Source organism: Mesoplodon densirostris, chromosome 4 (assembly GCF_025265405.1).
Source record: "Mesoplodon densirostris isolate mMesDen1 chromosome 4, mMesDen1 primary haplotype, whole genome shotgun sequence".
Classification (NCBI taxonomy): Eukaryota; Metazoa; Chordata; class Mammalia; order Artiodactyla; family Ziphiidae; genus Mesoplodon; species Mesoplodon densirostris.
In genome coordinates, this window is record NC_082664.1 from 63,195,772 (window position 1) to 63,218,414 (window position 22,643).

General features: G+C 36.2%; 1 protein-coding gene across 7 annotated transcripts in view; it reads right to left on the minus strand.

Moving 5' to 3' along the window:
• MIPOL1 (mirror-image polydactyly 1) overlaps positions 1–22,643 on the minus strand; it is a 322,444-nt gene that overhangs the window by 60,133 nt on the left and 239,668 nt on the right. For all 7 annotated transcript variants that reach the window (XM_060098154.1, XM_060098156.1, XM_060098157.1 and 4 more), the window contains one exon: positions 2,304–2,534. In XM_060098154.1, coding sequence (XP_059954137.1) covers positions 2,304–2,534 — 231 coding nt within the window. The remainder of the gene's footprint in view (positions 1–2,303; positions 2,535–22,643) is intronic.

Here is a 22,643-nt window from a genome sequence, read left to right on the forward strand (position 1 = left end):
TACTGGTAATCTTAAGAAGAACAATTTAGTATAAGAGCTAGCCATAGTGTATTGAGTAGTAGAAGAGCAAATGGGAATTGAAAAACTAGAGGTAGTGAATACAGATCAGTTATTTAAGGAATTTGGTTGTGAAGGGAAAAGGGGAAATGTGGACCTTTTTAATTTAAATTTTTTTTTTTTTTTTTGCGGTACGCGGGCCTCTCACTGTTGTGGCCTCTCCCGTTGCGGAGCGCAGGCTCCGGATGCGCAGGCTCAGCGGCCATGGCTCACGGGCCCAGCCGCTCCGCGGCATGTGGGATCTTCCCAGACCGGGGCACGAACCCGTGTCCCCTGCATCGGCAGGCGGACTCTCAACCACTGCGCCACCAGGGAAGCCCTTAATTTAAATTTTAATTATTGCCTGGAATACTGACATATTTTCAAAGGACCTTCAAAAATAATTGCTAGTAATAGTGATTTCAGATTATATGGGGAATACTAATACCTAACAGAATACTAATACCTGTTAATATCTAACAAAGTCTTATCAGTTGGCTTCCTGGAAGGTTATCATCTTATATCCAACAAAATAGGCTGATGCCCACATTAACTGTTAATGAAGATACACTGCACATTTGAGGGCAATTAAAGATGAAATATAGTGGATTAAATATGAAATGGAAAGCCTGATAATACTGCATCTAGGTCTGATTGCTAGAAATCAGAATAAAAGATTTAACATTTAGATTAAAATTTAACATTTAACTCTTGTAAATGACATAATTGTTGCACTTAAACTCTGTCCATGGACTGGTGCCATTTCCATTAAAAAGTCTTGATTTGTCTGTTGTTAAACGTGAAGAATAAGGACAATATAGTTAGTTTTTCAAAAGGTTAAACTTATTTAATTTAAAGTGTTATCTGAGAAATGTTATTTCTACTTCTTGGGGTACAAAGTTATTTCTTTTAAAAATAACAACAATAGCTGATGAGATCTAAAAAATAAAAGTTGACATTTCCAAATTTTTTTAGAAATCTAATTGCTCTCTGGGAAATACTGTTTTAGGGAATTTTAGTTATGTATAGAAATTAAAGGATTACAGGTAAAGAAAACTTTGAAATTTTTAAGTATTTGTATCCTTTAAGCAAATAGAGCTAAATCCGATCTTGACTGTCAAAAGTTACTGATTTGTAATTTACAATGAAATGAGATCTACCTAAATATCTACCTTGGGGTTCTTAGAATGTTAATATACTTTGTGAATAATCGGATACAGTTTTTGACTGAATATAAACTTAATCTTTAAACCTAAAAAAATATAATACCATAAATCATAAGATTCAAGGTACATATACTTTAAAGATTAATTCCTAATCTGTTTTAAAACAGTCTTGACTACATATTTACCTGATCTTGGGCTAGTAATCAAGATATAATTTCAGGGATGTTGAGGAAATGTTTCAGATGACTTATTTTCAAACAAAAAGTAGTGAGAAGTAAGAAACCTTGAAGTTAGCACTATTTTTCCGTACTGTAAAACTGAAAAAAAAAATTGTTAAGGAAGAAAGTACGTCTTAGAAATTGAATTCAATTAGGTGTGTGAATGATGTAATGCTGTTAACAATACATAAAAAAGGGCTCAGTTAAAATGACAAGTTCTATTACATTAAAGCTGCTTTAGAAAATTCTGCTACAGTGTTCAAGTCCCATAAATTAACAAGTGCCTTCCTTGTCTGATAAGTTATTTGTTAATATTTTGCTATCTATCATTAAGGACTGACTGATTATGCAGCTTTATTTAAATTTTAATAAAAATGCAAAGATTATTGAAAATAAATATAATCATGTACTGTGAAAAGCTGTATTGAATACTTCAGAAAAACAACACAAGGAAATTAATTTCACTGTACTGGATTCTGTGTGCCTAGAGGTGTCAGATTGCAAGGTCATAGATGATTTTAGCTCAAGTAGGATTATTGTGAAGCTAAATGACTACAGTTGGTAACTTGACTGTCTCTTCCCCTTGCTAATTACCTATTACCTATGAACTGATTTTAATCATATGGCCTCCAAGAACTCCTGAAGATCAATTATTCAATAAAAATAGTTTGCCCTAAATAGTAACCATGATTCGCAAGTAAATGACTTTTTGACCCCAAATATAGATATGACAGGCTGTCTAAAAAAGTTCATTTGGCTCAATCCACTTTTGTCTTAAACTATTAACAGCATAAATAAATAACATTATTTAGTTGCCAAAAGAATGTGCTTTTGTTTTGTTTTGTTTCATGCTTTTGCAATAATGCAAGATCATTCTACTTACTTCTGAACTTTGTCATTGGCTGCTCGGGAGGCCTCTATGGTGTGCTGAAGCTCTAATTCCATGTTTGCTCGATCTGTCAGAGCTTGCTGCAGTTGGGTAGCTAGTTCATCATTTTGTTGTTGAGTGATGGAAACAATGTTCTCTCTATTTTTTAAAGCTTCTTCATAGGTATTAAGGGTATGGTTAAATTGATCCTTCAGATTTTCTTCTTGGGATAAAGATTTGTGTAAACTGAGAAAATATAAAAATAAATAATTTAAACATAAGTATGTAGGCTGAATGACCAATAAGCTATTTAACAAAAATCTCCAGTTAGAAATACCCATTTCTAAAAATCAATAAAGATAACTTAAACGGGTAAATAAAAATAAAAATAATATTTATATCACAATACTATACTTGATAATTATCCATTTCTCTGCTTCTAGGCTGAAAGTTACCCAGACAAATGATTATCTTTGCTACCAAAGCATACAAAAAGATGCTGCAGGATGTTAATTTAATTGTATCAGTGTAAATATTACATTCAGTTTTCTTTAAAAGGAATAGCAAAGAATTGGAGAATAAAGTATCTCTAGGTAAATAAAAGAATATAATAAGCTGACTGCAAAGAAGTGAGAAGAGAATGGGCATCAGTTTAGGAGATCCAGGGTCTATTCGGCTGAACACGTAATGAGAATGAATGAGATTTGTACAAATACTGATCAGCCTTATACACAGCATTTTCTACTTGTCACAACTGAGATATAAATGAAGTTAAAATCACAAGTCAACCTGCACAGAAATAATATGTATTCAGATATATTTTCTTTTTGTTAATGAATCTTATGCCAAATACATCCACTCATTAAGTCATACAGAGAAACAGCATATAAATTAAGACTAAATTAATGCAGAAGAAAATGCAGACAAATAGAATCTTAAAATGCTAAAGGTCAGATCTTTGATATGTCATTACACCTACCACCTGAGGTTATTTTGAAATGGCACCAAGCACCTCACTCAATTAAATAAAGACATTTTGAAAATATAAATATTTAATAATGGGAAATTTAAAATCCACACAGGAGATGTTCTTTTTTTATTAAATAAGATCATTTCAGTATATGCATACAAAAGAAATGTCGATGGGAGACTTGAAGTAAAACACCCTAACTATATAATACAGATTGATAATGTTGAAAGAAAGTAATATAATTCTTAAAGCTGCAGAAAGCTGGTCAGGGAACTTTAACTCTGGCTGAATATCTAGTCTGGTACTTTATCTAAAACTTTTCAAACTAAAGTAATTATAAATTTCTTCTTTTTGCTTAAATAGCCTATAAGCCTCTCCAGGGTGCTCACTTTGGACAAGGTGTCACACAGAAATAAGATGGACTTGAGACAGGGATAGTTAGCATACCAAAAGAAATCATGTCAGAATTCAATTTAGTCCCTAAGAAGAGAGATGCTGCTAAACTGTGGTCAAGTGATTACTATATATGAAATAAGAATGGTGTATAGTGCCAGATTTGCAGGGTGCAAAGAAAGTATCTTCCTTCATGGTTTTCGTCTTGTTATGTATCTAACCCTTATTTCATTCTTCTTGGTTCTTTCTACCAATCCATATGCTTAAAGACTCCTGTCTCTTGCTCATTTTCCTAATTCTTTCTCTGTTCTCTCATACTTTCTGCATTCTTCCAACTTCCAATTTCTTTCAATCTACTCTCTTTGTTTACCTGAAACACCCAAGAAAGAAAGAAACTAAAAACAAACAAAACAAAAAAACCTTTAAAAAGTCTATGCTCTTTACCTTTAAATATCAATTTCTTTTTTTTTCTTTAATTTTTTGGCTGTGTCACACAGCATGTGGGAACTTAGTTCCCCGACCAGGGATTGAACCTGCGTCCCCCCACATTGGAAGGCTGGAGTCTTAACCACTGGACCTCCAGGGAAGTCCCTAATTACATTTTAAATTACATAATTTGCACAAATCCAAAGTATTCAGCTTGACAAAATGTAAAGAATAAAATACAGAACAAATGCAGAACACTCCAGTACTCCCAGTTGATCCCCTTTCCAAAGGTAATCACTAGTCCAACCTCTATCAAGATTAATACTGCCTGTTTTTGAACTTTTTGTCTGACAATATTTTGCTTAACATAAAGTTTCTGAGATTCATCCTGTTGTTGTATACAGTTCATTGTTTTTTATTCTATGAAGTATTCCATTACATAAATACATAGCAACTTATTTAACCATTCCACTGTTGCTGCTATGAATAATTCCTGTATGTGTCTTTTGATGGACCTAAGTACCCATTTCTTTTTGGCTTGTTTTTGTTTTATTTCCCCAGCTTTATTGAGATATAACTGACATAAGTACTCATTTCTGGAGCAGAATTCCTCCATAGGGTGTATATATGTTCAGATTTAGTAGATACTGCAAAGTTTCCCAAAGTGGTCATACCGATTTATACTCACATCATCAACGGAGTTCCAGTTGCTCTATATGCACCCGCAGAGTGGGATTGCGAGTCCTCTTAACTTCAGCCATTTTAATGGGGGTGCAGTGACATTTCATTCTCTTAATGTTGTCTTTTGATGAATGTAAGTTCTTAACTTTAATGAAATCTAATTTATTATTATTCCATTAATGGCAGTGCTTTTTTGTGTCCAGTTAAAAAAATCATAGTCTGCCCTATTCTTTATATTTTTGATCTTACATATATGCTCCTCATTTATTATTTATTTATTTTAAAAGGGATTTTTATTTATTTATTTATTTTTGGCTGCATTGGGTCTCCGTTGCTGCACGTGGGCTTTCTCTAGCTGCGGCGAGCAGGGGTTACTCTTCATTGCAGTGTGTGGGCTTCAGTAGTTGTGGCACGTGGGATCAGTAGTTGTGGCTCGTGGGCTCCAGAGCGCAGGCTCAGCGGTTGTGGTGCACGGGTTTAGTTGCTCTGTGGCAGGTGGGATCTTCTGGACCAGGGCTTGAACCCGTGTCCCCTGCATTGGCAGGCGGATTCTTAACCACTGTGCCAACAGGGAAGTCCTATGCTCTTCATTTAAAACTTGAAGTAGATCAGCATAGTTTGGGAATTCTGCATTTGTTTATGATACCTAAAACACTATCTAGTATATTATAACCAATTAAATATTAAGAATCAATGACAATTTTTAAAATCATACCATTATTAAAATCAATATTATCCCCATTTAATCCCCTAATCATTCATCATTTACTAGTTTTCTACCATTTAGTTTAGTCTTTTCCTTTTTTTGGCAAATTTATACTACCTGATTTTAATTTTTCTCTCAGATGGACCTGTAACTGGGACCCTTAATTCTCAAGCTCAAAAAGCTACTATTCATTCAAAATACTTTGGAAACCTTTAAATTCCCATCCAGTCTTTCTCAGACTGAAGCAGTAGCTGGAGTGATCTCTTAAAAAGATAAATTAGATAACGTCACTCAAAATCCTGCAATAGCACCTCATCAAACTCAGAATATATCTCTGAAGATAACAAATTACATATTTTAACTCACTAAACCTCATAACAACTTAGGAAGGGAGTCTTATTAATATTACTTTTTTACTAATGAAGAAACTGAAACAAAGAGGTAAGTAATTTAATTAATCTCATACCCCTACCCTAGCAGAGCCAGAACCTGGACACACATCATAGCCTCCTTCCTGGGCTGGAATCCTCCCCTACTTGCCATGGGCTACAAAGCCCTCTATCATCCGGCCTCTCTACCTACCATCTTTTAGCAGACATTCCATTTCTCAGGTACAGCAAGCTTTTCCTGCTTGAAGCATTTCTTTGAAATGCCTTTCCCTCCACGCTTCTATGTGATCAACTCCTACTCATTCACTAGGACTCAGCATAAATACTACTTTCTCAGATAAACCTTTTATGTCTTTTCAGTCTAAATTTTGATGTTCCCTCCTTGTTATTCTGTCTCATAGAACCTTTTTTCCTTCTTAGAACTTACAATACTTTGTAGTTTTTTTCAGTTTCATCATGTGATTTACTTCCCAATTCCAACGTATTAAATTACATAGGGCAATTTTATTTATGGGAAGAATGCATTCATAAATTTAATAAATCAAAATGTTTATAATTAGGGAAATTTTCTTATAGGAATAAAAGTGAAGTAGAGAGGATATATTCCCAGCATGTATAAATCTATAACCACTGAAGTGCATTTTTGTTTTAGTGATGCTTTTTCCCTCAGAAAGCTCTTCCCTAAATTGACAAGAGGGCCACATTGTTTAGCTTTCTTCAGAGTCATATCACATTTAACCTCTGTTCAAAGTTGATTGAGATGCACTGATTTTCAGATGCATTTTTTTGTATAGCAGTGGCATTACAATTTAATGGCACTTAAATGACATTGTATGGGAAAATATTTTAAGTTATAGTAAGAATAAATTATAAAACAACAGAAAAGCTGTTAAATCACTCTCAGAAATAGTGTGGCTCACACAATATTAACATAGGATGGTAACCATTCCTATTTATCATGAAGATAATGAAGTAATATAAAAAATTCAATTAACTCTTCCAGTTTTGAAATTATATAATTCTTAATGAATTATTTTTTCTAATTTAGTGTAGAAAGTGAGACTTTAAAAATATTTTTACTTAGTAATCTTTCATATAATCATAATTCGAATCCACATCAACTGTGACTATACATTATCTCTTAGGCTGCTCACCACATTGAGTCCAACAGCAGGCCAAGGTAGGAGATGCCATTCAATGGGTATCAGACCATTAAGTAGCATGTAATAGATTCCTTTCTGTAGTGGTTTCTGTCTTCATTTCAGTGTCTCCTGGTCTGTTCCCTCATGACTGTGATCCTGACTATTTTCCTGATCCCTAACTCTCTGTACTGCCTCAGCCGAAAATATATCGGAATTTTCAGGTTTATGACCCACTTTTACATTTTGCTTGTAGATATTTATGTTCCCCTCAACTTGTGTTTACCTGCTTGTTGAACTCTCTCTCAACTGTAACGTCACACATGGATTCATCTTATTCTTGCAAACTAGTACTTTTCCATCTATACCAAGTTTTTTTTTTTTTTTTCTTTTTGCGGTATGCGGGCCTCTCACTGTTGTGGCCTCTCCCGTTGCGGAGCACAGGCTCCGGATACGCAGGCCCAGCGGCCATGGCTCACGGGCCCAGCCGCTCCGCGGCATATGGGATCCTCCCAGACCGGGGCACGAACCCGTATCCCCTGCATCGGCAGGCGGACTCTTAACCACTGCGCCACCAGGGAGGCCCTATACCAAGTTTTGATGCTACTTTTCTTGGCTTCTTGCTTCCGCGATCAACTATTTCTTAAGTACTTTCATGAGATCACTTTATTCACCATCCCACAATATGCACTTACACTTCTGTTTATGCTTCATTTATTTACAGTAATTGCTCAAGCATTCATGTGATCTATATATACTGTTTATTTTAATTGAATAAATATTATTGGATTAAAAATTTAGAGATGAGGTGTCACAGTATAGGCCAATAGTTCTTTTTTAAAAATTAAGTAATTAATTTTTGGCTGCGTTGGGTTTTCTTTGCTGTGTGTGGGCTTTCTTTAGTTGTGGTGAGTGAGGGCTACTCTTCGTTGCCGTGCGCGGGCTTCTCATTGTGGTGGCTTCTCTTGTTGCAGAGCATGGGCTTTAGGCGTGCAGGCTTCAGTAGCTGTGTCACGCGGGCTCAGCAGTTGTGGCTCGCGGGCTCTAAAGTGCAGGATCAGTAGTTGTGGCGCATGAGATTAGTTGCTCCGAGGCATGTGGGATCTTCCCGGACCAGGGCTTGAACCAATGTCCCCTGAATTGACAGGCGGATTCTTAACCACTGTGTCACCAGGGAAGTCCCAGGGCAACAGTTCTTAACTAGGAGTAATTTTGTCCCTCAGGGACATCTTGTAACATCTGGAGACATTTTTCACTGTTACAACTGGAGGTGGGGGATGCTACTAGCATGTAGTGAATAGAGGCCAGAGATATTGCTAAACATCCTACATTGCAGAGGACAGACCCTCACAACAAAGAATTATCTAGTCTAATACGTCAAGAATGCTAAATCTGGTAAATGAAAAGATGTCAGATTTGGACTTTGAAGAAGTAGATTCAAATTTTAGTCTTGCTGTTCACTCTGTCTGACCTTGGGAAAAATACTTTATAACTTTAAGTATTAATTTCCTCAATTCTAAAACAATGAGAAAAATCTCACTGAGTTCACATGAGAACAAAATAAGGTGATCTACCTATGTGAAAATATCTGGCACAATCCCTGGTAAAAAACAAGCATTCATACACTGTATAATTTTTTAAGAAATAATTTATTTATAATTAATTCTGTATAAGATCTCATACAATATTTAGATATTTTATAAGTAGTTTGATGAAAAACAACTGTTGCTACAGGTTTTTCATGAATTGGGAGAACTAAACTAGTTTTCCTAACCTTTATCACTTACTGATAATATTATTAAATCATTCTGAAAAAAAAGAAGAGGCAGGTTTGGCTTGTTTCACTGAATAAAAATAAATAAAGACAAAGCGAGTATGGAAAGCAGAAGTATGTGCTATGTTGTCCTCAGTATACATATCCTGAAAGGACAGTGTCTGTTTTTACTTCCTGATTTATTGCATGAATTAATTTGATCTGAGTTTCCGCCTTACTGTGATTGCCTTTTCTCAAAAGAACTTCTTTTAACATTTCTTTCAAGGCAGGTGTACTGGTGACAAATTCCCTCAGTCTTTGTTTGTCTAAGAAAGTCTTTATTTCTCCTTCACTTTTGGAGGACAATTTCACTGGATAGAGAATTCTAGGTTTATGTCCCAAGTTTTAGTCTGACATTCAAGGTGCTCCAGAATTCTGTTCTAGTTTTCTTTTCAGACTTTTTCCTAACTATTCTATCAAAAACTTATTCTAGCCAAATGGAAATATAAACTGTTCTTTAAAAATGCCCTCACACTTTTCACTCTGGGATTATAGCTCACACTGTTGCCTCCACTTGGAATGCTCTTTCCCTATCCCTCTAAGTGCCCGATCACTACGCTTCAAGATCCAGATGAACTGCCACAACCGTCATGAAGTCACACTCCCATATTCTGCCCAAGGAGACACTACTTCCTCTAAGCTCCATACCCTTTCCATACCCCTTGTATTATATTCATCACTTTCTACTATCCTTTATAGCTACTTTATACTCGCTTTATCTTCCCTACTTTAGTCTAATGCTATTGAAGGAAGGGGCCATTTTTTACTCTTCTTTATTTCCTTCGAGGGCCTAGCACAGTGGCTTCTCTATAAGAGGCAGACAAAAAGTATTTATTGAACATTGTTGCTTAAATGCTCCATTCGAATAAGTGGGCTCTAGTATTATAGAAGAGTCACATCAGTTTTATTTCCCTTCCTTTTCTCCTTATCTTTACGTGCAGCCTCATATTCTCCATTGCTTCCCTCATCCACACTCCATTCCATTCCATTTTTGAGGAATATTTAAAAATTAACATTTTTGTTTTGAGATCATTACAAATTCACATGCAGTTGTAAGAAATAACACAGAAAGATCCCTCATGTCATTTACCACTTTCCCCCAAAAGTAACATTTTGTAAAATTATAGTATAACAGCACCACCAAGATATTGACATTGATACAGTCAAGATACAAAACAGTTATATCACCACGAAGATGCCTCATATTTCCCTACTTGCTTACCACTCCATCCCCTCCTTAAACCCTAAGAATCACTAATCTGTTTCCTATTTCTATAATGTTGTTTCAAGAGTGTTATACAAATGGAAAGGTTTGGGGATTTTCTGTTGTCTCTCAGCATAGTTCTCTGGGGATTCATTCAGGTTATTATTGCATGTATCAATAATGGAATAAGAGGTTTTTTGAGGAAATGGTCTGTTACTTCTAAATTGCCATTTTTATGCATGTAGAGCTGTTCATAGTAATCTCTTATTATTTTTATCTCTGCAAAGCCTATAGTGATATCCTATCATTCCTGATATTCATAATGTGTTTTCTCTCTGCTCTTATGTGCTTCTTTCTGTTCTTTTTTTTTTTTTGAAGTACGTGGGCCTCTCACTGTTGTGGCCTCTCCCGTTGCGGAGCACAGGCTCCGGACGCGCAGGCTCAGCAGCCATGGCTCACGGGCCCAGCTGCTCCGCGGCACGTGGGATCTTCCTGGACCAGGGCACGAACCCACGTCCCCTGCATCGGCAGGCGGACTCTCAACCACTGCGCCACCAGGGAAGCCCTTTTCTGTTCTTATTTTTAGTATTTTCTTCCTTCTGCTTGCTTTGTATTTATTTTTTTGTTCTCTTTCCAGATTCTTGAGGTAGGACCTTAGATTGTTGATTTGATACACTTCCAGTTTTCCTAATGAATGTATTGAGTGCTAAAAATTTCACTCTCAGCACTGCCTTAGCTATGTCCCAGAAATTTTGCTATGCAGTACTTTTATTTTCATTCACTTCCATATATATTTTTTAATTTCCCTTGAGAATTCTTCTTTGACTCATGGATTATTTAGAAATGTGTTGTTTAGTTCCCAAGTGTTTGGAGATTTGTTACATCTCCTTACCACATAAGGTAACAAAGGTTCCAGTTATTTAATGTGGATATCTTTTGGGGGGGGCCATTTTTGGCCTATTACAATTAATAAAATCAATAAACCTATAGCCAGGCTAACCAAGAAAAAAGAAAGAAGATAAAAATTACTAATATCAGAAATGAAAGAGAGGTCATCACTACTGATCCCAGGGACATTAACAGGATAATAAAGTAATGTTATTAACAACTCTATGTCCACAAATTTAATAACTTAGATAAAATGGACCAAATTCCTTACAAGATACAAACTACCAAAACTCACACAAGGAGAAATAGACAATCTGAATAAGTCTTTATCTATTAAATAAACTGAATCAATAGTCAATGCATTCCAAAAAAGAAAGCTCGAGGCCCAGAGGAGTTAATCAAACATTTAAGGAAGAAATAATACCCATTTTTTTATACCAATTCTTTAAAATCTCTTCCAGAAAGTAGAAACAGAGGAAATATTTCCTAACTCAATCTCATTGAGTTATTCCCTAACTCAATGAGTCCAGCATTACCCTAATACCAAAACCAGATAAAGACGTTATTAGAAAAGAAAACCTACAGAATATTATCTCTCATGTATATAGACACAAAAATCCTCAACAAAATATTAGCAAATCAAACCCAACAAAGTACATAAAGAATTATGCACTCCTATCCAGTAGGATTTATTCTCGGTATAAAACATTAGAAAATCAATTAATGTAGTCCATTACAAAACAATCTAAAGAAGACAAATCATTTGATCATACCAATAAATGCAGAAGAAGCACTGGCAAATCTAATATCCATTCATGATAAAAACTCTCAGCTAACTAGGAAGAGAGAAGAAATTTCTAAACTTGATATAGAGCATCTACAAAAAAACCCCTACAGCTAACATCATGCTTAATGGTGAGAAATTAGATGCTTTCTCCCAAAAATCAGGGCCAAGACAAGGATATCTCCTCTCACTACTTCTGTCCAACACAGTACTGGATATCCTAGCTAATGTAATAAGACAAGAAAATGAAATAAAATGTATACAGATTAAGAAGGAAAAAATAAGACTGTCTTCGTTCACAGATAACATGATTGTCTATGTACAAAATCTCAAAGACTCAACGAAAACAAAACAACAATACTCCTGGAACTAATTAGTCACTATAACAAGGCTGCAGGATGTAAGGTTAATATAAAGTCAATTGCTTTCTTATGTTGCAGCAGTGAACAATTCCAATTTAAAATTAAAACATAATACCACACTTATATTGCCACTCCCCCAAACGAAATATTTAGATATAAATCTAACAAAATACGTATACGATCTGTTTGAGGAAAACTCAGATGAAAGGTATCAAAGACCTAAATAAATGGAGAGATATTCCATGTGCATGAATAAAAAGACTCAATATTGTTAAGATGTCAATTCTTCCTAACTTGTTCTATAGATTCAATGCAATTCCAATCAAAAGCCCAGAAAATTATTTTGTACATATTGACAAACTGATTCTAAAGTTCATATGGCGAGGCAAAAGATCTAGGACAGCCAACTCAATATTGAGGGAGAACAAAGTCAGAAGACAGACACCATCCAACTTCAGGACTTAAAGGTATAGCAATCAAGACAGCATTACACTGGCAAAAGAAGAGACAAACAGATCAATTGAAGAGAATAGAGAGCCTTGAAATAGATCCATACAACAATGGTCAACTGACCTTGACAAAAAAGCATAGGCAATTCAATGGACAAGGAATAGCCTTTTCTTTAACAAACTGTGCTGGAACAAATGGACATCCATACAAGAAAAGAAAATAATCTACACCGAGAACTTACACCTTTCACAAAAAGTAACTAAAAATGTGTTATAGGCCTAAGGAGTAAAATGAAAAACTATATAACATCTAGAAGATAACATAAGAGAAAACTGAGGTGACCTTGGGTTTAATAATGAGTTTTTAGATACAACACCAACACCATGGATTTTTCATAATCCATGAAAAAAACAGATGTTAGACCTTATTAAAATTAAAAACTTATATGTTGCAAGACATGCTGTTAAAAGAATGAAAAGACAATCCATAGACTGAAGAAAATCTTTGAAAAATACATATCTGATAAAGGACTAGTATGCAAAATATACAAAGAACTCTTAAAATCCAACAATAAGAAAATAAACCTCAATTAAAAAATAGACAGAAGAAGCAGATATATCACCAAAGAAGAAATACAGATGGCATATAAACATACAAAAAGAGGCTCAACATCATATGCTACCAGGGAATTGCAAATTAAAACAATGAGATACCACTATACCTATTGGAAGAGATAAATCCAGAAAAGTAGTAACACGAAATTCTGGTGAGGATATGGAGCAACAGGAACTTTATTGGTAGTTTATTGGTAGTGGGAATGCAAAATAGTACAGGTACTTTGAAAGACAGTTGGCAGTTTCTTACAAAGCTACACATAATCTTACCATATGGTACACTGATTGTGCTCCTAAGTGTTTACCCAATAGTAATGAAAACCTATGTCTACGCAACAACTTGAACGTGAGTGTTTATAGCAGCTTTATTCATAATTTCCCCAAACTGGAAGCAATCAAGATATCTTTCAATAGGCAATATATAAACAAACTGTGGTACATCCATACAATGGGATATCATTTACTGATAAAAAGTGAGCTATCAAGCCATGAAAACACATGGAGGAAACTTAAATGCATATTACTTAGTGAAAGAAGCCAGTCTGGAAGGCTATATACTGCATGATTCCAACTATATGACACTGTGGAAAAGGCGAAACTACAGACACAGTAAATAGGTCAGTAGTTGCCAAAGGTTCAGGGGGAGACAGAGGCGGATAGAAAGGCAAAAGCGCATGGTTTTTTGTTTTTGTTTCTTTTTGTGGTATGCGAGCCTATCACTGCCGTGGCCTCTCCCGTTGCGGAGCACAGGCTCAGCAGCCATGGCTCACGGGCCCAGCCGCTCCGCAGCACGTGGGATCCTCCCAGACCGGGGCATGAACCCGCGTCCCCTGCATCGGCAGGTGGAATCTCAACCACTGCGCCACCAGGGAAGCTCCACATGGTTTTTTTTTTTTTTTTTTTAAGTGCTATGACACTATTCTGTATGAAACTGTAACAGTGAGTACATGATGTTTTTCATTTTTCAAAACCCATAGAATGGTACAACACAAGGAGTGAACCTTAATGTAAACTACGGACTTTAGGTAATGATAATGTATCAATATGGTTTCACTAACTGTAACAAGTGTGCCACACCAACACAAGATATTAATAATGGGGAAACTACGTGTGGGAGGAGGTATATGAGAACTCTGTATTATCTCAATTTTACTGTAAATCTAAACTGTTCTAATAAATAAAGTCTATTAAATCCCACCCTCCCAAGACACAGACACAGACACACACACACACACACACACACACACAGTATTAATGAAGGTTGACTAACCATAAGTCCAGTAGGAATCAAAAGTGACATCAGATAGAAAAGAGGGCAAGCATAGCCAGCCATGGCATAATAGCCAAATCAGACCTAATCACACCTGAATTTAGCTATGTCTGTTATAAGTTATAAATTGAAGCATCTCCACAGGAGGGCTTATCAGGTAGGGTAAATCCTACCTGTGATCAGATGTCATATTTATGTAGACACTAGATAACAAGCTGTTAGAAACAGTATAGAAGAAATCCCTGCACAATGTAGAAGACTGGACTCAGTCACCTCTAGGTATAAGTGAGCTCACAATGCTGAGGCCTAGTTAAATGCCAGATATCATAATTTGTCATCCTAATTCTACTGAAATGGGTACTCCATCTAAGAACAGTCACACAAAGGAAGAGTGTCACCTGCATAAGGGTCAGTTATAGACAAAAAGATTTTTGTTTGTTTTTAAAGGAATTTTGCCTTTAAAAAATTTATTTATTTATTTATTTATGGCTGTGTTGGGTCTTCGTTTCTGGGCGAGGGCTTTCTCTAGTTGTGGCAAGCGGGGGCCACTCTTCATCGCGGTGCCTCTCACTATCGTGGCCTCTCTTGTTGCGGAGCACAGGCTCCAGATGCGCAGGCTCAGTAATTGTGGCTCATGGGGCTAGTTGCTCCGTGGCATGTGGGATCGTCCCAGACCAGGGCTTGAACCCGTGCCTCCTGCATTGGCAAGCAGACTCTCAACCACTGCGCCACCAGGGAAGCCCTAGACAAAAAGATTTTTGAGGAGCTTGGCACACACTCTCATTAGCCAATTTCTTAGCAGATGGCTGAGAAGTTTACTCAACTACTGAAAACTATGTCCCATACCATCTGCATGAATAAATGATTTTACTAAAAATGTACAAACCTCAAATAACCAACTGTTCATTTTTTTTAAATTTACTTTTAAACTTTTGGCTGCATTGGGTCTTTGTTGCTGCATGTGGGCTTTCTCTAGTTGCAGCGAGCAGGGGCTACTCTTCATTGAGGTGCGCAGGCTTCTCTTGTTGCAGAGCACGGGCTCTAGGCCTGCGGGCTCAGTAGTTGTGCCGCACGGGCTTAGGTGCTCCGTGACATGTGGGATCTTCCTGGACCAGGACTCAAACCCGTGTCCCCTGAATTGGCAGGTGTATTCTTAACCACTGAGCCTCCAGAGAAGCCCTAACCAACTGTTCTTACATAAGGTAAATATTTTTCAATTTTATTAGTGATCCTAAGTGACTCCCTTAGGAAAAGTAAATAAAGTCCTATTAGATATATAGTTTTACTTCACATTATATAAAGCTTAGGATAAGCACTGATGCTGATCTCAGCTATGAGGTTTAAATAAATTCATTTTATGAGACCATTACAAACGCACAGTGCTTGATACACAGCTGTTGATGTACAGTTATTTGGTTAATTGAATTGTTGAATACGGTTCAGTTGGTATGCATACTGGAAGCATGTGCTTTGTTTTACTTGGAATGGGTGGCAGCATGGTGACACGTCAGGCCCTGCTTCCCTTCCTCATGTAAATGAATGACTACTGTGTTCTGGGCACTTTGCTAGAGCTAGAGCTAGAGTAGTGACTAAACACACATTTCAAATTATTTTAAGTGCTATAAAGGAAGGGATGTGACATTTGAGTTGAAATTTAAAGGTAAGAGTAGGTATTAACTAGAAGAGAGGTGAAGGAAGCATTTCAGGCACAGGGAAGAACATGTGCCAAGGCCTTATAATAAGAGAAAGGATGGCTGATGAGCTCAGTGAAGCCCAGTTACAACCAGTGTTCGTATCAGTGAACAAGTGGTTGGGTCTAGATCATAGAGGGCCTTTTTGGAACTTGAGGACCAAACAGGAATTTGGTCTTTTTCTTAAGGCATATGAGAAGCTGCTAAAGGATTTTAAAGAGAGGGGAACAAGATTTGCCTTTTAAAACAACTGCTGTGCTCTGGCCAGGGGGTGTTTTGTGTCTCTTCATCACCTTATACGACAAACAGCCTCTAACCACTAAGATGCACCTTGCTCCTTCTCTGAGTGGAATTTCAAGAGAGCATGGAACTATATACTGAGGCTTAAATCTAGAAAATAAAATTCTAGAACTCACCTTTTATTTATTTTCTTGGGTCAGATATTCCACTTATGAAGATTTTTTGTTTTGTTTTCTGCCAGGGATTCTAAGTTCAAAGGTATGCTAGTCTGGTCTAAAAGATGGGATTTCTCTTGGACCTAGTTTGGGATCATCTCATTTAGAATCAAATTGTCTGTGCTTGTTGTCTTCACCTCAAATTCTATTCAAGGCTCTGCCATCTGCTCTGTCCACAACTGCTCCAAAAATGATCTTGTTGCTCAGTATAAAAGACATTTTCAATCTTTATGTTATAGGACCTATCAGAAGCCAATTCTTTCTGGAAATGCCTTCTTTCCCTGCTTTGTATGAAAATACACTTCTGGTGCTCTGCTTCATCAAAAGTATTTCTTGATGCTTCTTAATCTCCTTTGGAGGCTTTCCTTTACCCATCCCTTAACTGTTGGTGTCTTCTCATTCTAGCCACTTTCCCTTGATTTCAACCCGGACCCATGGCTTCACTCAATCATTTATTTCACTAATGACTCCTAACTTGGAAGACTTTCTCTCCAGATCAGATTTCTATCCTGAGCACCAGATCTACACAACTACCTAGTAGACATCTTCACTTGACCATCCTGCAAATATCTACAACTCAGTATGTCTAAAACTAAACTCATGATCTCATTTTATATCCTTCTACTAATCAGCCCTTTCTTTCCCTCCCTTCTCACTGGGCATCACTCTCTACTCAGTGTTCACGCTCAAAACCTATGCATCATCCTTGACATCCATTTCTCACCTAAAAATCTAATCAATCCTTTTGACTGATCAATCTAATCAATCCCTTGCATCTTTCTAGTATTCTTTTCAGCTCCATTACCATTATCATAATTTAGAGTGCCTGCTACTATTTTCTTAAGTGGGTTACACTTCAATAGTCTTCACTTGCTCTTTGCCTTGAGTGAGTTTTCTAAAGCACAAATATGAATGTATGACTACCTGGATTAAAACTCTTCAATGACTCCTCACTGCTCTAAGGATAAAGTCCAAATTCCTTAAGCATCCTTTACAAAGCTCTTCATGCCTCTCTATCCAGCTCATTTCTCTTTATTCACCTATTCACCTCTATACTCAAGCCAGGATGAACAAATTTCATATCCCCTAGAACACTGACCTTACCTTTTTTACTTAACTAGCCCCTACTCACCCTTTGAATCTCAGCATGGATATGAGTTTCTCTAAGAAATCTGACCTGTTGTCCAGATTAGGTGATCCTCTCATGTGTTCCTATAGTACTCTGACCTTCCAACTGGATAGCTGTTAAGTGATTTTTTTTTTCACTATTTGATCTCTAGTGCCCAGAAAAGAATTTAATAAATATTTGTGGAATTGATTAATTAATTACTGGTTCCATAGGCTTGCTTCATGTGGTTCTTAATTTTTTTAATGTTTTAATGGTTGACTAGAATCTCTGTGATTGGTACGTGCCCTGCAGAATATAAACTATGGATATGTAGTACTGGTCTGTAGTTAACTGATGTGGCTTCCAGGTTGATTGCTTTGTGAACACTAAGAGTAATAAAAAGCCTAAGATTTAAAAAGAAAATGAAAGAAAGGAAAGTAAGCAAAAATAACTCTGATGAATTATTCTCTTCTGGAAGGAGATTTTACATTGACTCTCATTACTATGGCACCATTGTGGATTTCAGCAGTTTTCCTGGAATACCAGAAACAAGTGCTACTGGACTCCCCCCTGGTGGATGAATGAACATTTGCTTGTAGTGAAATAATCCTTGAAAGGAGTCATTCATTCAATAAATATTTACTGAGCAACTAGACATATATAGTACCAAGTACAAATTAAATGCTTGAGGATACATCAGTAACCAAAGAAGATAAAAGTGTTTGATCTTATAGAGGTTTTGCTCACTACTCTATCTTTAGTGCCTGGAAGAGCTGCTTAATATTTGTAAATTGATTAATTAATGTTACTTAAGGCCTGCTTCTAATCTGAATCATTCTGTACTTCCTTACATCTTGATAGCCTTCCATTCTAGATATGGGATTGCATGGCAGATGCATAGAGAAGGAAGAAGGAGAGCTGTAACACAATCCTCCTGGGGGTAAACTCTACATCTCTCCTATTTTCCTTTATATCTCTGATTTAAAAATCATTTTTAGGGACTTCCCTGATGGTCCAGTGGCTAAGACTCCGCGCTCCCAATGCAGGGGGCCCGGGTTTGATCCCTGGTCAGGGAACTAGATCCCACATGCCACAACTGAAAGATCCTGTATGCTGCAACTAAAGATCCCTCATGGATCAACTAAAGATCCCGCAAGCCACAAGAAGATCCTGCATGCGGCAATGAAGATCCAGCATGCCGCAACTAAGACCCAACACAGCCAAATAAATAAATAAATAAATAAATAATGTTAAAAAAACCACATTTTTACCATAATTTAGTGTAATCAACAAACGCTAGCTTGTGAAATTTAAAGCAGTTCTCTTTATAGTGAATAGAGTTATAAGAAATTATCTTTTATCAGAATTTTGTTCATGATTTTGGCTATGGTAATTGTAGAGAAATGTTATTCACACACACCAGAATGATTCCTTATTTTTTAGGAAATTACACATGTGCTGTATACATCTTATTTAAAAGGAAATCAATCTGTTAATTATTTTGTTATATTTTTTAGCAGTTGCTCTGTATAATATGTGAAAATTGAAGACATGAATAAAATCAGTCCAAACTTCTATCAGAATACTTTATCTACATGTTTTAGGGATTATGAAGATAAAAGTAAAGTTATTGTTTCTTTGAGAGCTAAAGAACTCAGTAAAGCATTCATTCAGGTTTCTTCAGAAGGGAATACTTGGTTTATCAGCAGTCTGATAACACTAAAACATGCCTTATATCACATTTATAGGCATCAGAATTCTTTCAAAAAAATGTAGCTAATAATCAGGATGAGTGTCATTTACTTTTGTTTTGGTCTCCAGGACATATTGTTTACTTTGCTTTAAAATTTATGTGAGTCATTTTGGTTATATGCCTTTTTAAATTAGGTTGAAGGAAGCAATCACTGGGGAGAAAGCGGAAATCAATTCTGATCTGATATTGATAGCTACTGTGCTGTAAACTGTGTGTCCTTTCTAATTAAATGTAAACATGTTCAGTTCTAAAGTCCAGCAGCAATGACAACAGTCACTAGGAAAGATTGCCTAAGTACTTACTGCTCAACTGATCTGCCTGGCCTTTATTTCTTTCATAGTTGTGCTTGTGCAATCATTGCTGGGGTGAACGCTGGTTGTAACTGACTTTTTTTAGGTCATCTTCAGAGAAAATATTTGACAAGAATGTAGAGTGCTCTGTAATACCTAAAGTTATTTATTAACTATGTCCTTCTGATAGCTAATCAATGGCATTGCACAGAGTCAAATTTGTTACGCCAAACTGCCCCCTGCCCAAAGCCGAGTCTTGGTAAATATTTAATGGCAGTAGAGGTGTTTTGCTAGTTATCAAACTGATATGTTAAAGGACTCTTAAAAGCAACTTTATCTTGCCTTCCCTTCCATAAATGATTTGCTCAGCAATATAGTGTGTAGGTGTAAAAGCATCTGGCTTTCATTTTACTGAGTATCTTGCTCAGAAAAAGACCAAGTAAGAATTAACATGAAAAAATGCTCATTTTAATCAGTACTCTGTCACTTGAACATAAGAGGGGAAAACAAACCACCAACAAACTTCTCTCCTTGGTAAAATGCCAACTCAAAGCATAAAACAACCCAGCCCCTTTCACTGTACTAAACACTACACCAGACTTATTCAAAATCCATTGTACAGCCGCTGTCATCAGGAAATGTTATAAAGTTTCTGTTGTCACAGAGTTGCTACGTGCTCTGTAAAGATCAGAAGACGTCTGGATTTTTGCTTTTTATTCAACACAGTAAAGGTTGGGTTTTACATCTTTACCTTTTTAATTCCTGAATTTTAGGCCCTCTTGTTTCACTTACTCTACTCCTGGCTGGGCAGGAAAAAATGGCAGTTTTATTTTTTAAATGTGGAAGAAATCTCTTCAGACTTAAGTTTTATTAGAATACTTGATAACTGTTTAGAATCTTTCCAGAAATTAGGCGGATTTAAATTTTTTTTCACTTATTTAATTCTTATAGATTTTCAAGGAAGTTAACACATTTTTTATTCTGGCATGCCCATCAGTCTAAAAATTTAACACTAGATTGACTACTCAATACTGTCTTATGAAGTATGAATTTTACTAGCCTAAATCTAGAAGGTCACAAAATTATTCTCCTAAATATCAAATAAGAATGGGTGACTCAAAGCATTGTACTGAATTAATGGCCCTTTATGATGCATCCTACATCAAAAGGGGTTTCTTTATTGAAAATAAAGAAAAAAGTGTGAAAGTAAAAAGTTTAAGTTCTCAGAATGGAAAAATATTACAAATGTGCCAGATCTGAGGTGGAAACACTGGATTTCACAATCCTTGGATGATCTGTTTATATACTTTGTGGTGGTCTGAAAGGAATGTTTATACATTTTTTTGCCTGACATGGCTAGTGTATAGAAGAGAAATAGCCACCTACTATCAGTGACATATGAATTTTTAAGATATTACTGATGGGCCAATTGCTATGAAGGCAAGGTTTCTCAATTTTTCCTAAAATTCCTTCTAAGAGTTATTTAATAATATGGTGCTTTGAGAGAGCAAGGAACCATACTCCAACTTTAAAAGGAGTTTCATTTTGTACATTGCTGACTTCTGTATATTAAAGTTTGGAAAGATGGCATAGAATATGTATGTTTTTAAATAAGTATTTCTGGTTTATGTCTCTTGAAGACATGTCTATATTCATTTTGATATCTGATATTTTATGTGATATAATGGTATTTCCTTACTTCTCAAAATTTGGCCAGGGACCCAAGTCAGACCAGAACTAGGGGCAGGCCAGCAGGTACATGTCTGGGGCCTCAATTTTAAATGGTCACAAAAACCTCACCAGAATAAATTTAAAATATGGGGGTCAATAACTCATGTTGCACGGGTAACCAATTACTCATGTAAATGGAAAAATGTAAATTGGGTTACTGCTGCTAAATAGATGGGTACCTCAACTGGAAATTTAAAACAATTTTTTTTGCTGTCTCTGATACACAATTACATATTATAATGTATGACAAATCACATCAATTACACTTTACCAGCCAGCTAACTTCTGAAACCACATAATATGGGGTGTGATGCCATAGGTGATTTAGTTCTAATATGTTTCTTCAGAAACTGTCAGGTTTGGGAAGTTGCAAAAGACAAATAGAAGAAGCTATGGTAGTACATAGTAGGGGCACCTAGCCCAGATTGACTGAGGGGTAGAGAGGAGCTTCTTAGATGACATGATGTCTAATCTGAGTTTTGAAAAAGGAATAGGAGTTGCTCAATCAAACAAAGGTATATAAAGGATGTTGTAGCTAAAGAAGGTCATGTGTATCAGCATGGTGGTATGAGAAAAGCTTTGCTGAAAATATTTAACTCATTATAGACTTGCAAATATGTCCAGTCCTAAAGAGAAACCTTCAGATCTTTGTAAAGTAGGGCAGGGAGAGGAGATTATTTTAAGAGGAAAAGAGAGTGTTCTCTTACTTCCAAGTATTTTCTGAAACTAAGAGAGAGGATAACTGATGTTCTGATTGCTGTAAGGTCAGTGTGTGGCAACTCTTTGGTCTGGTTGAGGACATGCTCATTTTTACTGTCATCACTCATTCATTCAACAAATATTTATAGAACATCTACTTTGTGCTAGACGTAGTTCTAGGCATTATGGATAGAGTAATGAATGAAACAGACCAAGATCCCCATTCTCCTGAAATTTTTGAGAATGAAGTTTACTTGGCTTTATTTAGCAAAGACCCACCTGGCAGGTGAGGTCCCTTCCTGGAGACCTAACATACAGCCCTGTGTGAGTCTGAGAGGCTCTCATCTCTCACCTGTTTTCCACTCTATCCTCTACATCAAGACTCGCAGATACCAATTCTTTGGGTTTTAAAACTAATGCTTTATTTCAAATCTTGTATATATTTTCATGGTGAGCCCTCTTTTTATATTATATGTATCTCTGGAATAGATTTTCTGTCAACAAAGTATATCTTGCTATAACATGTCCTTTTTAATAGT